Consider the following 15,469-nt stretch of genomic DNA (forward strand, 5'->3'; position numbering starts at 1 on the left):
AAAAAGAAACAGCTCTTCTGCAAAGATTCAAAATGCATTTGTTTCTGTTATTTTTCTTTGTGCATTCTTGATAGAAAAGAAAAAAGCAGTTATTTGTCCCCAGTATCTAAATGTGTAGTATATAGGCTTATTTTCTGTGGCTACTGTCTGCAGGAATGGTTTTAGTAAATCTGGTGTATGACATTGAAGTTCCATGTTGCATTCATCCCAGCCATTTGTACAAAACTGCTGAACACACAGTTCATGTGGGCAAAACACACATTTCCTTCTCTTTCTGGAAATCTGTGTATTAACTAGTTTTCTGTCTTCCCTCTCATGGAGACATTGAGCTTTTTCAATATTTGGTCTTACATTCATTTTACCATCTGCACACCACAAGTGAAGTATTTTTTTTTTTTAGGCATTGCCTACAACTTTTGAGACATGGGACACGCTCTAAAGCTCTCAGAGCTATCTAATGGGCTTGGGGGTGGGCCTGACTTTAAAAACACAGTGCATAGTTATTCCTTTTTAACTTTTGGGATGAAGATACCACTGTATGGGCAAATTATAAAGACAGTCTCCATGCTGGAGGCTGCGTTGTCTCCAGAGGGCTCTCCAATAAAAGGAGCTCCTTCAGCAGTGCATCAGAGCTGAGACTGATCCCAACACGCCTCTGATCCCAAGCTATAAACATGCCATCCTCCCTCCCTCCTGCTCACCTTTTCCCTTTCAGAGGTTGCTATGACTCACACATCTCTGGCAGTCCCACCTCTGCCTTCATCAGGCATCTCAGGAGAGAGGCTGAGCTCAACTCTCCCCCGACTCCTGGGCTCCCCACGTTTGCCTGCACCTACCCAGGTGGGTCACCATGAGCTGCTGCGCCTCAGGAGTGGTTCCTTGCAATCACCAGAGCTACATAAATGGCTGAGATTTCCCAATGGAGAGCATAAAGCAAGCTCCCCCCCAAGCTCCAGCTCCTCTGCCTGTGGACACCTGGAGATGCCGCTGATCTCTGCCAGGAGAGGCCAGAGATTCTTGGTGACCGCTTGCAATGCTGTGGAAGAAAACTTCTCATGGCTCTCCTGGCTGGCCACAGCTGCTTGAAGCCTGCCAACAAGAATTTAGGTTTCGAAGGCACTCCCTGTGACAACACACCAGCCAGCTGGGAAGGTCACCTGCTGAGGCACAGGTGACTCCAGCAGCTTGTTCCCTGTGCTTAAGGAAAGCCACAGGTAGTTACAAGCACCCAGCTGTGGCTTGGTTTGCCTACAGTTTCACAGAGTTGCTCTTCTACTGCTCATCTGCTGCCAAGTCTGCATCAGACTTCTTCATGTGAAGAAATCTCTATAAAAAAAGAAAGTTTTAGTGTTGGGGCCCTACATAAATAGAGCTGTTCTCTGTTCTGCAGTCAATGCAGTGTTTCATCTCTCTGTGATACTTCAGCATCACCAGGGACTTCTGGGTTTGTAATTGGCTTCTCCTGGATAGCAGTGGTTCTTCAAATTCCTGTAAGAGGCCACGTTGCAGTTGTTCAGCAACAGTATCCAATGGCTGTTCGTCCTTCCTTCCTTCCTTCCTTCCTTCCTTCCTTCCTTCCTTCCTTCCTTCCTTCCTTCCTTCCTTCCTTCCTTCCTTCCTTCCTTCCTCCCCTCCCTCCCTTCCCTCCCTTCCCTCCCTTCCTTCCCTTCCTTCCCTTCCTTCCCTTCCTTCTTTCCTCGGCTTCTCATCTTTGTACCAGCTAGTCAAACCAATTACTGCATTACTGCATTTCTAACACAACCACCCCTGTCAGTCCCAGGTGCTGTCCCATGCTGTCCCAAATCTGCATTTCACTCAGCTTTCTGGAAGCTCATCTCCAGCACATATTTCTTTCTTCCTTGTATTTCAGCTCTTGGCACAGCTGAGGTGTATCTCATGAGTTACATCCAGGCAGAAGTCACCAGCAAGGGCCCTGTGAAGATGAGCAAAGACACATTTCACTTGCCTAATAAACCTTGTTTCTGATGCCCTCCAGGGAGTTTGACACTTGCATATGTGTAACTGAAGCCCAGTTTTCAGACTGTGTGATTAAAAGGTCACTTCAACTAACTCTTCACAGCATCATCTCCAGGAAAGCCATCATCTGGGATTGTGGGAAATGGATTTGTAGAGAATTCTTGATCAAAGAGTTGTGAAGATGAAGGCAGGGATGGAAAATGGACAGAAAAGGCTGGAAACAAAATCATCATTCATAAAACAATCTCAAGGGTTTATTTCTTTAAGAACTTCTCCTTGAATTAACTCCATGGTGTTTTATGGAAGCAGCAGTGGTGCTGCTGCCAGTGGAGAGCTCTAGTCAGCTTTCTGAGCCACACACAAAGTTATGGGCAGTAAAGATTTCAGGACAACGTTCCAGAAAGCAGCATTTCATTTGCTGCCTGATTTCTTTCACTCTAACATTAAAAAGGACAGTTAAACACCACCAACAATGCACAGTCCAGTGAATAATTTTGTATGATCAAGATCTCACCTCTGGCTTACATTTGGCATTGACCATTGCCTTCTCTCCTTCCAAGTATCAGTTGTGTTTTAGCCTGGAGGTTCTTGTCTTCCCATTATTCTTGTTATCTGCTTATGAAAACATTTTGATCAGCATAACCCTGGAGCAGAAGCCTGTACTTGAGGAAAACATTTTGGATGCTGTTGTTCAGAGGGCCAAAGTAGCATGCTGATCCTCTCAGCCACACAAAAGGAGCTGATTGACTGATTGATGATTTCTGGATGAGTCAACCAGTGGGTGCCTGTGACCATGTCAGAGTCTGGCACCAGTGTCACACAGAGCTGTGACTGCACTCACTGCTCTGCCACTGGCCTTGGTGGCTGCACTGTGGGTTTCCTTCCGATCAGTGTGTCATTCTCTTTCCTTGCCATAATGTTCTGTGGGCTTAATCTTCCAATATCTTAAATATCTTCCATTTATTGGCAGTGTTAGGATGTGTGTGAAGCTTGGTTGGAGGGGTTTTTTAGCTCATTATCCATCTACCTAGTCCCTATTCCCCAAACCAGAACTATTCCCATTTTAATTAGGCTATCTATTATTTCAATACAAGTGATTGGATAGAAGGCAAAAGTGTTTATCATCACAGTGATTTTTATCATAAAACTTTCTTGTTGATTATGTACTTAAAAATACATATATTACTACTTCTCTACAAAGTTTTTATTTAAGTTCATGAGCATGTCTGCATATTTAAATCTGTAGCATCACTGACCAAACCGTAGGAAGTTCTAACAGCATCTTTCAGATCTGTGTGTTAGTTATTAAATCAGCATAGAGAGAAGGAATTAAGAGTTATCCCACAGCATCCCCTTTTGTGTGTCACATAAAAACAACATTAAATAGATTTTTTACTCCTACTTGACTGTTCTGTGCAATTAAAATAAGCATTCATCACCATTATGGCTTCTACCTTTTTCAAAAGTCCTCTTTAACCAGGAAGCAAACCCAGTCTTAAAATAGCAGGAATATAGGTTGAGGAATAACATCTGCCAGGTCCAGGTGTAATCCTACCAGCTGCTCTCTCTGCCTGAGCAGTTTTCATTCCAAATTAACTCTGTTAATGGGTATGATGCAGGGATGTGGCAAAGTGGTGGAGGAAATTTATGTCAGAAGTGGGATCCAGCAGCTCAGCTGGATTCAATGCTGTTCCTGCCTGGTTGCTGCAGCCTTCCCTCTCTTTCCTTCTCTTCCTTCTCATTCTTCACCACTGCTCAGCCCAGAAGCTTGATGTCCCTCAAGAGTGGAACAGCAAGCAGATGTAGATGGCATTGTGCAAAGTTGCACTCTCAATTTCTGCATCTGGGGAACTGAGATAATACATTACTGAATTCAGAGGGGCAAATTAATCAGTCAGTTAAACCTTGAAAATACATAATTAACTCTTCTTAGCCCATAAGTGCTCAAGATGCATCAAGGTGTGCTCCATGGGCTCTTGATTCCAGACAAAGGTCCTCTTGATTAAATTAGATTGCTAATGTATTAACGCATTAGCACACTTGAAGAAAGAAAAGTTTGAAAAAGCAATTTGGCTTCATCACATGAATGGCGTGTATACTTAATGGAAATTTTTCCAGCATTCACAAAACAAAGAAAAATCAATAAAATGTCTGCCAACTGTTCCACTGAAAACATTTTATAATCTATAGCACCGAGAATCCTGAGCCAAGATAAACCAGTGTTGCTGACAGAAAATACTGACAATTATTTTACATTGATTCAACTTGGCCCAGCCCAGACTGACCTTGTTTATTCATCTCAGTCTCTTAATTCATATTAACTTGGCATCAAAATGGGACATGTGGCATGTGGGCTGAAGACCCATTTCTGTATCTTAGACTCAGATAAATGTAGTGCATTGAGTACTTCCAGTGCCTTGAGCTCTTAGGTAGATTTATATGCATTAGACTGAACTGGTTAAGTTCCTTTTATCCCCGCTGGGCTTTTCATGTCTGTTGGCTGTAAAACTAGAAGCTCAGTAGAGGTAACATCTTCTTCTAAGCCTTCGGATATACATGAAATCCTCCCAGTACTGGTCAATTTTAAAGACACATCCAAAGAGGATGGAGGGTTTTAAGCTCTTTTAAAACATAAAAATAGAAGGGTTATGGCAATTTGGCAGCCAAAAAAGCAATTTGTGGGTCTCGGCAGAATCCGAGGCTGTGTGTAAGAAAGCTGATCAAGACACTACAGAGGAGATAATGGGGTCGAAGAGCAGAAGAATCCCCCCCTGCTTTTGCAACCAGCATAATCTGGTCTCCAATGAAGTTTCTTAGTTTCTTATACTGAACCAATAAAGCTTAGTGTGATGGGGGAGTTGCATTACTGCAGCTTAAAAATGTCTCGAGAAAGCTGATGAGGAGAGGTGCTTTTAGTTGCTTTACATGTGCCCAGCTGCTGGCATTGTTGTCTTCCAACTGGTGGTGGGAAGACAATAGCACAGGGAAAAAATTTCAGCTTTTTCTATAATTATTTATGTTCTCATCAGTAATAAAGGGCTTTTTGTGCCTGGGATGTATTACTTGTATTATCAAAGCTGAGTGAGGTTTTGCACTGTGGCAGTGAAGAAATTGGGTGCTGCACAAAAGTCTTCATATTTTTATTCTCAGAGCTACACCACTGTCATACCTGAAAGCCACCCTTGAGTAAAACACTCCTTTTAGTGGTCAAACAAGACTACATCCACACAGGAGGAGGAAAAGCTGCATAGATTATGAGAATCCTCCCAAAAGAGTTGGCCTGGCATTGGATGTTTAGTTTATTTTCTCTACTTTCAAGACTCATTCTTGATGAAAGAAATTCTCTCTTGGACTTCGCTGAGCACTTGGCAGGTTGTGGATGGAAGGACGAGTGGCGAGTCAGCAAGCCAAGATGGCACAATGTGGCCTCCAGGTTTCCAGTTCAACAGCACTGGGAATGGATTGCCCTTTCCACATGCCTGTGTAAGCAGAGATTAATGATGACTGAAGAAATCAAGACTAGCAAACCCTCCCCCCTCCCCCCGCAAAAAAAAATCCATCTGCATTTTCCATAACACATAGCTGATACTTTCCTCCCTGCACCTCCTTTCACAACTTGGATTTCAGTGATGAAAGTGGTGTAGGGACAAAAATGTCAGAAAATCAGTGCTGTATTTTGGGTCTGATATCCTCCTCTCCTGGGCAATCTGCCCAACTTCCTCTGTGCAGGGCTGCCAGCAGTGCCTGGTGCCTGCGATGTGTGCTGCGCATCCCCAGCCTGTCCTGCTTAACAAAACTGTGATTATTCAAAAAAACCACCAGCTTTAGACCTCATCTGTGAATGACAGGACAGTGCTGGAGTGACTGCATGGCCAAATGAGTGATCCTAGTGACGCTCAGTCAACAAATCTACTGGCATCTGATAGAAAAGAGCAGCAGTCTGTAACCAGGAAATTACACTGGCTGCTGTATACTTGAAAAGATAGAAAACAAACAGAACAGCTTTGCTCTGCTCTGCAGTGTCTCCTCAGCTCTGCAGTCACTGCTCCCTCCCCTTCTACCGCTTCTGTTTTGTTTTCCAAGACCCACCAGCCGCCGACAGGCAGAGGACACTGAGCCTGGAGCGGATGGCCACACCACCTCCCTCATCAAGAATACCTTTTCCAGCAGCCAGGAAGGTAAGTGAACAAATCTCTTTCAAATATGCACAGGAGAAGCTAGAAATATTGGTAATTCATAGCTTGAAAATTTGTTTGGGTCCAGGAGAAAAAAAAAAAAAACCAAGGCACTGCAGCATGAACTTGGTTTGCGTATTCCTAGCAGGGAAAGGCAGGAGGACTCAGCTGCTGGCTCATGGAAAGTAGAATAAGTCAACCAATCACCTGAATCTCCTTATCTTGCAGCAGTATCCCTGATTTAACACGAACAGGCAGGGTTTGTTACTCCCAGCTGTTGTGGCTCTGTGCAGGAGCCAGCAGCAGCAGAGCCTCCCCTCTTCCATGGCTTGGGAAGCGGCAGCGCCCGCGGTTCCTGCGGGGCTCTGGAGGAAGCCAAGGCTGCTGCCCTGCTTGGGCAGGCATCATTCCCATCAGAGCAGAGCCCAGGGAGTGCAGCAGTGCAGCAGAGGAGCTGCCCAGCACGAGATTAAAGAGCTGTCCCGTGAAGGCAGCCAGGCAGGGATAGGTCAGAGTGTTTGCACAAGGGGCGAGACAAGGATTTTTATCTCCTGCCCCGTCCGGGTGTCCCGTGGCTCTAGTGACAGGCAGGTAGGAACAGAGCCAGTCTCCAGGCTGCTTTCCTACAGCCACAGTTGAAAGAGATCCTTTCAAACAACCCAGTTATGGATACGCTTCCACCTTGCAGTGAAGCTGAGCCAGCAGCCACAATGGGACAATCCTGCTGCCCCCTCACCACCTTTGTCCACCCACAGCCTCGGGACCATGCAGGGAGCTGACAGCACATTAACTCAACCCAAAAAAAGCTGTTAGTTTCCTTTTCCCAACCCAAAAGAGCTGTTAATTTCTTTTCCTGTGGGCTTTTGTCCATCCCATGAGCCAACCTGCCCTGCGTGGGGCAGAAGGGCACAGCCTGCAGCAGGACTCCTTTTTGATGTTGCCAGCTGTTAATTTGGCTCAAGCTGTAACATGAAGTCTCATCCTGAAGCAGCTCCTGCAGCAAGCTGGCAGCTCACAGCTCTCCCAAGACAAGAGATGAGCATTCAGGCAGGCAGCTTGTGCTGAGCCCCAGCACCCAAAGGCCACTCCACTCCAGGGAGAGAGAGATCCTGCAGCCACCACTGTCCCAGACTGCCCATCCCTGTCCTGCAACAGCTCTCCATCGAGCTGGGACTACATGGGATCCCTGATCTTGCATCTCCACACTGCCTCATGCACAAAAATAAAAGGTTGCTTTAACTTGTTGTGGTGTTTGAGGGAATATACATATCCTGCGTGTATAGACTTGTGTAAGCAATATGTTAAGTATTTGAATTCATCTATTGAATAACATGATATAAAATAGCTTTGCTTTATCAAAAAAAGTAAAAGTTACCTAATACCTCTGTTTGTTTGGGTTTTTCAGTGAGTTAAATGGACTGTAAATAACATGTTGGGTGTTTTTGTTGGTTTTTTCTTTTTGCAGGAAATACGAGAGCCATTCCTCCAGAGCAGGTAACCCATTTCTGATTTATTATTTTATTTCTGCTTATTATTATTTACTCTATTTTGAAGCTTCCTGAAACTCCCCAAGCCTGTCCCTGCAAGCTGTCTGCCTGCAGGGCTCTTGCTGGAATTGGTAGAAATGCTCCTGTACAGTTCTGCTAGAGTAGGGCTTCACCTGCTGCTCTGTATTGAGCACAGCACATAAAAGTCTCACCCTCCATCCGCATTTATCTCACATGAGGTAACCAGTGCTTGAATTGGCACTTCCAAGAGGAAGATTGCAAGGAAAAGGACTGAGATGCTGCCCTAACCCTGCCCCCATGTCCTTTATATGCCACAGGGACATTCCCTCCTGGCCTGGTTTGGGATCCCAGGTGGGTGGGAGCCAGTGGGGTTGCACACAGAGTACAGATATAGGGCAAGCCTTTCTCCATAGCTGATGAGTCAGCAGCACGCAGCACAAACTCAGTTCTACTTTAAAAGGAAAAACTGAAATAAAATATAACAAATCGTAAAATAAATCCCACGGCGGCACGGGTGAAGGCACAAGACTGCCTGTGTTTTAGCCTCCTTCCAATTGCAATTCCTGTTCAAACTTTTATTTTTGAGGCCAAAGTATTCAGTGTTTGGCCTCAGTGCAAACAGCTCATTTAAAAAAAAAAAAAAAAAAAAGAAAGGAAACACTTCAACCTCCCAGCGGAGCAGGATGGCACTTATTTATTTCTTTCATTACAAAACCAGCCTGTGCCAAGTAAAATTGTGCTCTAAGAGCTGTTCTACCAGTCCTGAAGCACTGAGGAAGAACACACAGCAGCCCCACCTCTGCAGCTTCCTGCAGGCCCCTGTGCATTTGCACTGGGTGGAGGATGGGCACAGGCTGGGGACCAGAGTTCACCACGCCGGGGTCACACCAAAGGGAAATCCTCATCCCACAGCACCTCTCATTTGGCCTTTAGGTGATTTTGATGGCCTCAGGACACAGGGTGAGGTAAAGCACAGCAGCAGTGATGGTCTGGACACTTTGGTGGGATCCCTGGGTTTGCAGCTGGGTTAGCCAGCAGTTAACTGTTCCTTCCCCAAGCTCAGTGGAAGATCTCCTTGCCTTCACACAAGCAGTTGAATTGATAAACTGAGAAGTTAATTTTTAAATCTCTGGACTATAACAATGAAATCCACAAGCCCAAACATTCGGTCTGTATGAGGAGAGTGATGCACAAAAGAAAGTTTTGCCATCACATCATTAAAGACTTACCCAAGGGAGTGGTTAAAGCATTCTTTGCTTCCATAAAGTTACTGCAACTGAGTGGTCACCGTTGCTAAAAGCTGATGGGTCAAAGTGTGACCTCTGTGACCTGGGAGTTTGATTTCAGCACACATCACAGAGCTGCTTGTGCACAGGAAAATGGGGCACTTCCATCTGAGCTGCCCTGGGAAGGGAGGCAGCAGCTGTGGGCTGCAGGGGAAGATGGCTGGCAGGGTAAAGAAAGCCTGTAGTACACACCAAGGTTTTTGGAGAAGAATAGCCATCCAAGTAACACCAACTTTATGCTTCTGAGAAAACATTTGCATCAATGTTTTGTCCTGACTTTTAATGGCGTGTGGAAATTCAGAAGTCTTGCAGCAGCTGGGTGTCAGCACAGGAACCAGCACCCAGCAAATCAGAGCAGATTCACAGAATTCACAGAATGACTGGGTTGGAAGAGACCTTCAAGATCATCGAGTCAAATCCATGCCCTAAACCCTCAAGTAAACCATGGCACTGAGTGCCATATCCAGTCTCTTTTTAAACACATCCAAGGATGGTGACTCCACCACCTCCCCAGGCAGACCATTCCGGTACTTTATCACTCTTCCTGTGAAAAGCTTTTCCCTAATATCCAACCTAAATTCCCCTTGGCACAGCTAAAGACTGTCCTCTTGTTCTGTCAGTGCTACCTGGAGAAACAGACCAACCCCCACCTGACTACAGCCACCTTTTAAAAAGTTGTAGAGAGTGACAGGGTCACCCCTGAGTCTCCTTTTCTCAAGGCTAAACAACCCCAGCTCCCTCCCAGATCCTTCTATCTGGACTGACATGTGGCTTTTCGTTCGACCCATCCCAAATACAATCCAAATCCAACCTCTTCCCCTGGACACCACCACCAGCCTGCCACATGATGGACAGCCCATTCCTGAGGTGCCACTGTCACCCCCCCTGCTTCCCCAGGCTGGCATCCCCCTGACACCACTTCCCACACATTGCTTCAGCGGGAGATCACACAATACTGGGCTTGGTGCCACCCAAGGGGAGCACACCCAAAACCCGGCCCTTCTTGCACAGGCAATTCTGCAGGGAGATCCCTGCAGCTGGGAGCTGGAGGATTTGCTTTGCCCTCCTTTGCCAGTTCTCTGGGGAAAGGCTGGAGCCAGAGGTGACCTATTCCCAGCCCAAATGGCCACAGAGACCTATTCCCATGGATCTGACGTGGGCCTGTCTTGTGTAGGTGCATCCCAGCCCCTGAACTCCTCACTCGCTGCTGCTCTCAGCTATGAGGAAGCTTCTCCTCCCTGAAACTGCAGAGATCGTGCAACAGACTGCTCCCAGTGACCTGCCAGAGCAGCTGGCTGTCACACAGCCAAGCAGTGCTCAAGCTGTTCAACAAGATTTGTTTTGTGGAGGAAAGCAGTAGAAGTGGCTCAGAAGCCAGGCTGTGCTGCCATGGGGGTCACCTGTGTCCCTCCAGCACCAGCACAGGTCACTTGTGTCCTGCCTGCAGCCCTGTGGTGTGAGTGATGGTGGGCAAGGGCTGCTGAGGTGTTCTCAGCTGGCAGTAGGACAAATGCAGTCTGTGGGGCTTTGCCAGACTGGTTTTGGGCTGGCCAGAGGATCAGAGGATCTCACCACTGAGCACAAAGGTGGGGATGAAGACAGATGGTGGAGGAACGAGGAAAAGCTGCAGCTTTCCTTGCCCTGTGCATGGCTTGCCTGGGTATGGCTCCTCAGGCAGCAGGGCTGAAGCAAATGAGAGTGAGCATCCACAATATTTGGATACTTGGAGTGGCCAGGATTTGGTGTTCATGTTCCATCCCTGAGGTGAGACCCAGCCCAGCCTTGCTGCTCTGAGCAGGGTGGTCCCAGAAGTCCTTCTTGGCCTTGGTTATTCTGGAATTTGATAATCTTGAGCAACTGTGTAGGTTAGCTCAGGCTTTCCATGTAGCAGCACCCAGACTTGGATCAGTGAAATCAAGGCTCCCAACACCTTGGTCGCCTACCTTGGTACAAACAAGACCCTTTGGAAAATGTTCATCTCAGCTGCTCTCTTGTTTCTGGACCAGGGACTGATCTTCTACCAGGCAATTTAAGATGCTGAAGCCAATGGCTCCTTAGGGCTACCAGGTGATAATTTTATTATATTATCACCCAGCTGAATACCTATCAGCCAGAATGGTTTTGTAATCAAGGGAAACAAGGCATTCCCAGTGAAAAGGAGTGGTACCTATCGATCCCAGCAACAGGCATGTCCTTCCACCTAGTCATTCCTGCAGCCTGGAACCAGGCAGTCTCCATCTGAATAAAACAGGTGTTTAAAATAATTTCCTGGGGCTCCTTCAATTATTCTCCTCTCTCCCACTCTTGTCCTTTCCCACTTTCATCATGCCCTTGAGAATAATCCCAGGAGAAAAAGCGTAGCCTCCTGGGAGGAGCAATGCAGCAGCGCAGGGAAGAGGTTTTCCTGCATTTCCCACTCCAGGAGAGCAGAAGGAGCCTCTGTTCTGCCTCAGACCTGTGGAGACAGAGCAAACCACTGCCTCCATCCTGCTATCCCTGCAGGTCCCAGATGACTTAGTGGCTTTTCAATTACAGGGTGTGCCTTCCCCTCCTGCTCCTCCCTTCGCCTGCCAGAGCTGGACCACATCATTACCATGAAAAGCCCCACAATCTGAACTCTCCAGGGCACAAGTAGGTGCTCTGCTGTCAGGATATTCATGGCACAAGTAGGTGCTCTGCTGTCAGGATAATCATGTTTTTCCTTCTCTGGAGGACTAGCAGCTCATTACCATAGGGAGCAGCACTGCAGTGCTGGCTGCCACCGTTCCTGGAGAGCCCTCTTCCTGCACGATGGAAATCAACTCTCATCAAATTATTACAGCACCTTTTATTGCTGGGGTGCTACAGCAGAGAAGATGCAGGTATCAGAGGAGGATTCCTGTCATTACCACTCTTCAGCAGATATCAGGGGAGGATTCCAGTCATTACCACTCTTCAGCCTTTGATTAACATGAAATACCTCTACAACTTCATGCCACATCACAGGCTTCCCACACAACACCGCCAGGTCTGCTTTAGTGTGACCTGAGAGGTTTGCAAATAGGATTTTGTAAAGTTTTTCTTTAACAAGCAAACAGGTAGGTCTACAGGGCTGGATTCTTGTTCACATCTCCCCAGACAGAGGCACAAATCACAAACCCAGGTCAGACACCCACCTGATGCACTCTAGACCCTGCACCTTGAGCAATAGAGACCTGCCCAAACAGCCTTGAACTCTTCCATGGTCAAACATGGTGTGGAGTCTTTGTCCAGCCTGCATTCATGTGCCCATTTACTCTCTTGATCCCCAGAGCAACCACCAGCAGAAACCCCTCTGCATAAGGCCCTGACACAGCTCTAGGGACAAAAGAGCCACCCCTTCCTTACCTTCAGCCACTGATGCTCTTCAGGGCTTTACTGGGGAAAAAAAATCATATTTTTTTGAAACCTCCAGCAAGTGTTGTTCAGGGAGCAAGGAGAGCCCACAGAAAGCCTGAAGCCACCCATAGCCCAAGGCACATCCACACAGCCCCACCATGAGGGCTGCTACCAAGAAAGGCACCTCAAAACCTCCTTGAAGAGAGAGCAGAAGTCTCAGTGGTGAAGCTGTGCTTCATGTTTCCACACTGGAATAACCCGGTGGGGTCTGGGATGCAAGCACTGGTTCGGGTGGGACATCAGGGACGCTTTGATATCATCTTCAAAGTCCCTCTGAGGATTTTCAAGGGGTTGTGTTTTGTCAGGGCCATCTCTCACCATCTCCCTGCAATGGAAGAGCCAAGCCAAGGGCTGGAAGCTCAATGTCCAAGCAGAGCTTTTTTGGAGCTGTTGCACTTTTACTGCTCCCTCTATGCTGAGGTAGGGAAGTCCTGGAGGGAATTGCTGTTTTGGAGGCAGATCTCTATCTCTGTGGTGAAGTGCACAAGCCATGAGATGGAGCTGCTGCTCTGGTAAAGGTTCCTTGAAAAGCTCCAAGTGTTAGGAAATTTTAATTTTTTTTTCATCTTTCCTGAAGTTAAGGAGGCAGGGAGTCAATCACAGGAGTCGTGTCCACCCTCACCAGTGCTCCCACAGCCTGACACAGCCCTGACAGCCACCTCCTTGGGCCAAGCCCACCCCCTCTTCCCACGCCAGCCTGAGTGTTTTGCCCTCTGAGACAGGACAAACACACGTTTCCCTTTGTTTCCAGCTCCACACCTAGTTTTTTTCTTTTTTTTTTTTTTTTTTCTTTGCATCACGAAGGGCTGGCTACTCATCTGTAATTCAAAAGAAAGCAATGACTCACTAGACTACATCGCTTTCCAAGGCAAAGCATTTCATGCATTTCGCAGGCACGCTAGCCCGGGTTGGTTGTGAAATCACCTCTGCTGGTGGCACACAGTTCTCCCCATCACCGTGTCCTCGGCAAAACCAGAGGGCTCAGCCTTCCACCCTGCACAGACAGTGAGTGCAGGACAGGAATTTGTGCTTAAATCACGGGTTTGCATTGTGTGAGGAGTGCAAAATGCCATCCCTGCTTCAAAACCTGGCTGGCGTTAACCCAGCCGAATTAAAAGGTAACAAACCCCTAAAGTTTCACTTTTGCCAACAAGCTTCCAAGCACCAGGTGAGAGGTCTCAAAAGCAGGTGGAGCCTTGGCTGCCAGCCCCTCACATCCCAGGGGACACCATGCACAGTCCCTGGAGCTGCAGCCCCTGGTTTTCCCAGAACAGCAGGGACAGGAGGGTGTGAAGGGGCTTAAAAACAGATGAGAAATGCCTTTAAATACTTAAAAACAGATGAGAAATGCCTTACCTTGAATGATAAGCCAGTCTTCACCTTTTTGGGGCTACATCCTTCATTCCCAAGCCAAAGTGGGACAGGGAATTGTCTCTTCTCCCTGGGTTGGGGTGGTATTTTGTGTTTCCATTCCCCAGTGCCTCTCCCTGCAGCCTGATCCTTTCCTGCCTGTCTTTTCCCCCACAGGAGCCTGGAGACAGCGGGTCTCTCCAAATTGTGCACTTTGGGCTGGTGTGACTGAGCTGCCAAAGCAGAGAAGAGGAATCCTCACCAAAGGGGTGAATTTCACTTCCAGCCAGCCCTGGATCTCACTTCTGGCAGATGACAAAACAAAACACCAGGCATAGAAAATACCCTGTTCTTAGACTTCCAAATTATTTCTAAATTCATATTGACATGTCCATGGACTAAACGTCCTATGTTTGCTTATGGAGGGCAACTTGGTGACATTTTCATCAAAGATGTCAAAAAGGGAGTAGTTGCTGATCCCCATTTGCTGTACAAACTCAATGCTGAAAATTTTGGTGGGATTTCTTGGATGAATCCATAAGCTTTTCAGGAGAAAGTCTGTAATTCTCCATGCATTATATGTTTTTACAATCTTCACTTGGAAGCAGATTTGAATTTCCACTTAAGGCTCTGAAAACCCTCCTATTGAGATACCAGCAGATAAGATCTTCACTCAGGATACCTCTGTGAAAGAGCAGCCTTTCACAGTCAGCAGCATTTTTCAAAGAATGCTCTCAATTTTCATATCTAGATATATCATCTTATTCGAATAACCATTATTTTGCCTTGAAAAAAAAAAAAAAAAAAAGATGCCGAGCCTCTTAAGCATCATTCCAGATTTTAATCTGCCTCCTCTAACCACAAAGAGAAAATGCACTGAGAAGGGAACCTGTGCCAGCCCTCTCGATTTTTTTCTGGCAGTGAAGAGGAGAGAGAATCATCGTGGGTCCTTCCTCCCACCACCTGATGGAGCACAGAGTGTACGGACACAGATATTTTGTGTTCTGTCACAGGCACATGTGTGAGTTAATCTTGAGTTTTTTGGGGAGCACTGGGTGGTTGAAACCCAGTGTGCTTCTTGAAGTTGGTTTTATGCTGTGAATAAATCTGTACCATGGACTGAAAATGAAAGCACGGTGTAAAAAAACAAAACAAAAAAAAAAAAAAAAACCAAAAAAAAAACCTCACAAGACATTAGAATTATTTAATTAACTAAAATTCTGCTTTTTACTCAAATAAAATATTTACAGCCCGTTTATCCCCTGTGAGTCAAAATTCTGCTGCCTGATGGGTGATTTTGGTTGCATTGTTTCAGCACTTCGTCCCAATCCACACCTTTCCACGCGTGTATTCCAAAGAGAAGCTTTGGTTTGAGGTTTGAAGGGAGCCAAGGGGTTGCAGCCCGCAGAGTTTTGTACACTCAACAGGGAAAAACAAATAAAGAGAGCTTTGAAACAGAGCAGCTGCTGCCTCACCTCTCCACACCGAGCTGGTAGAGGAGTGTGCCTTTAATGTCCCAGGGATTGAAATTGAATTTCTGGGAAACACAGGGCAGGGTGCTGGACTGCAGTGATGGGGGGCTTGTTCTGCCTAAGAGGCTGCCACACATCACCATGCCATGCAGCTATTCTGCTGAATTGCAGCCATATTTCTGTCAGTACAAGTGATGGTCTATATGAGGGATTAATCTGACACCAGACAGTGATTCTTAATCCTTCAGTATATCATAATCTATTTACTTTGCATGCTAAGAGGA

The 15,469-nt window shown here is 46.5% G+C and overlaps 1 protein-coding gene across 4 annotated transcripts in view; it reads left to right on the forward strand.

Annotated features, from left to right (window-relative positions):
- Positions 1-15,170, forward strand: part of WDPCP (WD repeat containing planar cell polarity effector) — a 148,557-nt gene extending 133,387 nt beyond the window's left edge. For all 4 annotated transcript variants that reach the window (XM_083857883.1, XM_083857884.1, XM_083857885.1 and 1 more), the window contains 3 exons: positions 6,061-6,155; positions 7,618-7,646; positions 13,891-15,170. In XM_083857883.1, coding sequence (XP_083714009.1) covers positions 6,061-6,155; positions 7,618-7,646; positions 13,891-13,941 — 175 coding nt within the window. In that variant the 3' untranslated portion in view covers positions 13,942-15,170. The remainder of the gene's footprint in view (positions 1-6,060; positions 6,156-7,617; positions 7,647-13,890) is intronic.
- Positions 15,171-15,469: the final 299 nt, after the last annotated feature.

The sequence above is a fragment of the Zosterops lateralis genome (assembly GCF_965231275.1).
Source record: "Zosterops lateralis genome assembly, chromosome: 3".
NCBI lineage: Eukaryota > Metazoa > Chordata > Aves > Passeriformes > Zosteropidae > Zosterops > Zosterops lateralis.